The sequence below is a fragment of the Bison bison genome, unplaced genomic scaffold (assembly GCF_000754665.1).
Source record: "Bison bison bison isolate TAMUID 2011002044 unplaced genomic scaffold, Bison_UMD1.0 scf7180017864527, whole genome shotgun sequence".
NCBI lineage: Eukaryota > Metazoa > Chordata > Mammalia > Artiodactyla > Bovidae > Bison > Bison bison.
In genome coordinates, this window is record NW_011495078.1 from 668,884 (window position 1) to 672,186 (window position 3,303).

A 3,303-nucleotide genomic window follows, 5' to 3' on the forward strand; every position below is an offset into this window, starting at 1 on the left:
TTGGAGCATGAGGGGGCACACCTGCTGAGTCCTCAGAGCAGGACCCCCAGGCCCTCCCCGCCCCCTGCACTCACAGCTGCTCCCTTGCAGATCGTCAAGTTTCTCCCCGGCAACAGCACGGCCCCCAGGGTGGACTGTGCCTTCCTGGTGAGTGACCCACGGGCCATGGCCGTCCTGTTTGGGCTGGGAACCCCTCAGGAAACCCTGATCAGGTTTCCCCTACAAACATCTCAAGGGTCGCCTAATAAACCAGGTCACGGATGGCAGGAAGCTTCACGCTAAGTGCTTTTTATCACAGGGATGAAAACCCAGTAAGAAAAACAGCACTTTGTTTTGCTTCAAAAAAGCATCTGAGACAGCATATCCCCAACACACTTCAGGATGTCTGTGGCAGTTTGGAAAACCCAACTCACCTCTACCACACTCTTTTGTCCTTTTGTTTGCTTATTGACAAAACGATGCTGACTAACACCAGCACCGTTGATTAACAGTGTGAGTTTACACATTGCCAAGAATTGCCATTAATTTAGTACAGTTTTTCTCAAAATGCGTTTTTAAGTACCACATGGATAAAACTAAACTTGTCTTCACTGAGTACTTTCTAAAGTTTGCTTTCTCAGTTATGCCTGGGCCCAGGCTCTTTGCCGCCTGCAGGGACACCCCACCAGGGTGACAGCACACACCTTGGTGCGGCCCCCAGGCCCCACCAGGGCGACCGCACACACTTTGGTGCCACCCCCCAGGCCATGGGGTACATCCTGCCCCAGCTTCCCGTTTCCAGCTTCCCTGACCGCACACGTGTAGGCTGACTTGAGATTTTAACAGACACCAAAGTGCTCCTTCCTGCTCTCGGACGGGCTTGGGCTCCGTCGGGCCGTGTGCCAACCCTGATGGAGGGCGAGGGCAGCCCCGGCGGCAGGCGGGCCCCAGCCTTGCGGGCTGCCAGCCCCACACACTCGGCCCTGGCTCCTCTTTTACCCTGAGAGAGTTTAATCTGAAAGGTACGACTTCGGTAAGTCACCAGGGTCTCATGAACTAACAAGTTACACCATGAGTGGATTCCTGGTTGATGATACAGACTAGATCTGGCTCATGCCAACTGCCCGTGCGGTCACCTGCTTTGCACCCGTGCACACATGCAGACACACACACAGCGCATGCACGGAGACACGCGCGCGTGCGTCCGCCCGGCCCGGCCCGGCCTTTCTCGCACAGCTTCTCACCCGCAGGACCAGCACCGGGACGCCCCGGCTCTGCACGTGGAGTACTTCCCGCCCAACGGCTCCTACAGCCTGCACTACTTCCCCTACTACGGGAAGAAGGCCCAGGTACGTGGGCCCCAGGGCCCGACCGCAGCCGCCGCCCGCGAAGGGACGGCCGGAGACGCTTGCCTGTGAAAGGAAGCCAGACTGTACTTAGCCCATGCTAACTGCTTAACCTCCTGGGGTCTCCCAAGCCCACGTTCTCACCCAAAATTGACATCAAATCCTATTTTTACCTTCCACGGGCCTCCTTAGACAACTGCATATCCACTTAAAATTATTTTTCCCAAAGCTCTTGCTTTATCCTCTGTGTTGGCCAATTTTTATCAAGTGTAGTTTGACGTTGGATTGGTCACGGGTCCGTCCCTCTGGGCCGGGTCTCCTCATTTCCAAGCAGGAGACGTCTGTAACTCAGTGAGAGCTCCGCCTCTGAGCTGAGCACCCAGCCGCCCTCTCACGAGGACCCTAACCGGCGTCTCTTCAGCCCCACTACAGCAACCCGCTGGTGGCCGCAAAGCTCCTCAACGTCCCCAAGAACAAGGAGGTGGTTGTCGTGTGCAAGATCCTGGCGGAGCACGTGACCTTCGACAACCCCCACGACCCCTACGAGGGGAAGGTGGAGTTCAAGCTGACAATCCAGAAGTAGTGGGGCCCAGGCTGGCCCCCAGGCACAGGGCAACCCCAGCGCCTCGTCCAGCGGAACCCGGCACCCGGGCGGCGCGGCACCAGACAGCCCCACTCCAAGCTCACACCGTCAAGATCCCATCGGACCTCTTACCTTTCAGGCAGATTTGTAGCTTCGAAAAACAGGCTCACACGGGAACCGTAAGATGTGGGAGGACACAGCTCGGCCACGCGGACCGCACCATCCTCACTATAACTTACTGTTCCTACACGTGACTATGAACACCAGAAACCTGACTTAGGACTTCAGGCATTCTGGACTCTGGCTTTAAAAGCACAACTCGTAAACTGTAAAAGTCAAGTTTACTAAATTTCACTCGTAACCTACCTAAGAGTCATGTCTTTCCTGATGATGAGGAAGAGTTAACTAAAAAAATGGAATGAATTAAACTTTAGTTAGTTAACTTTAAAAGACTTAACTAAAATTAACTAAAAAATTCTCCTTCTATAACACTTTTGACTGAAAGTCGGCTAAGTTACGAAGCAGCGTGGGAGGGGCTGCCCCAACGACATGGCCAGGACGCAGGGTGTGGCCACGTGGTGGAGCCTGGACCCCAGAGGTGGCCTTCCTCCCAGCACAGTCTCCCCTCCAACCTCCAGGGCGGGGCTCTCCAGCCCCAGCCTGTTCAGAAGACCCAAAACCAGAACATTCTGTCCCAACGACGTATCTGCTATTATTATCTGTCACCCAGAGCCTCCAGAGGAAGCCCCATGGAGCCAGGGGACAGGGGCCCTGGGCTGGAGACGTCCTCCCTGCTGACCCCTCGGCAGCAACTCTGAGCCACCTGGGAAATGTCAGGTCAGGGTCCAGGCCATCCTGGGGATGCCACGACACATGGGAGGTCAGAGGTCAGGGGTATAGTTACCCCGGAAATGACTCCAAGGTCTCGATGGGGCCCGTGGTGTCCATGCACAGTAGTCAGCCTGCCCAGGTTCCCCCTACAGACCCTGGAATGTGGGGCTGCTGACCCAGTTCAGGGAGGGATCAGTCCAGCTGCTGAGGGGCTGTCCCTGCCGGGTGTGGGGAGGGGAGTACACGCTCTCAGACCTAGCTCCAGCTGGCCACAAGGCGCCCGTGGACAGGAGGGCTGGACCTGCCCATCAAGTTGCTGCTGAATACACAGGCTGACCAGCCCCTAGGTAGGGGCGGCCGGGCTCTGGGGTCAGAGGTCAGAGGCCTGGGTTCAAGTCTGGATGCTTCTCCTGCCAGGCCTCGCACCAAGGTCACCGATGCCTCAGGTGACCACTGGGGACTGGCAGGAGCTTGTGGACACCCCCAGGGACCATCGGGGACTGGCAGGAGCTTGTGGACACCCCCAGGGACCATCGGGGACTGGCAGGAGCTTGTGGACACCCC

The 3,303-nt window shown here is 56.9% G+C and overlaps 1 protein-coding gene across 1 annotated transcript in view; it reads left to right on the forward strand.

Annotated features, from left to right (window-relative positions):
* ATP4B (ATPase, H+/K+ exchanging, beta polypeptide) overlaps positions 1–2,361 on the forward strand; it is a 5,283-nt gene extending 2,922 nt beyond the window's left edge. Inside the window, exons 5-7 of the mRNA XM_010831438.1 lie at positions 91–147; positions 1,230–1,328; positions 1,747–2,361. Coding sequence (XP_010829740.1) covers positions 91–147; positions 1,230–1,328; positions 1,747–1,908 — 318 coding nt within the window. The 3' untranslated portion in view covers positions 1,909–2,361. The remainder of the gene's footprint in view (positions 1–90; positions 148–1,229; positions 1,329–1,746) is intronic.
* Positions 2,362–3,303: the final 942 nt, after the last annotated feature.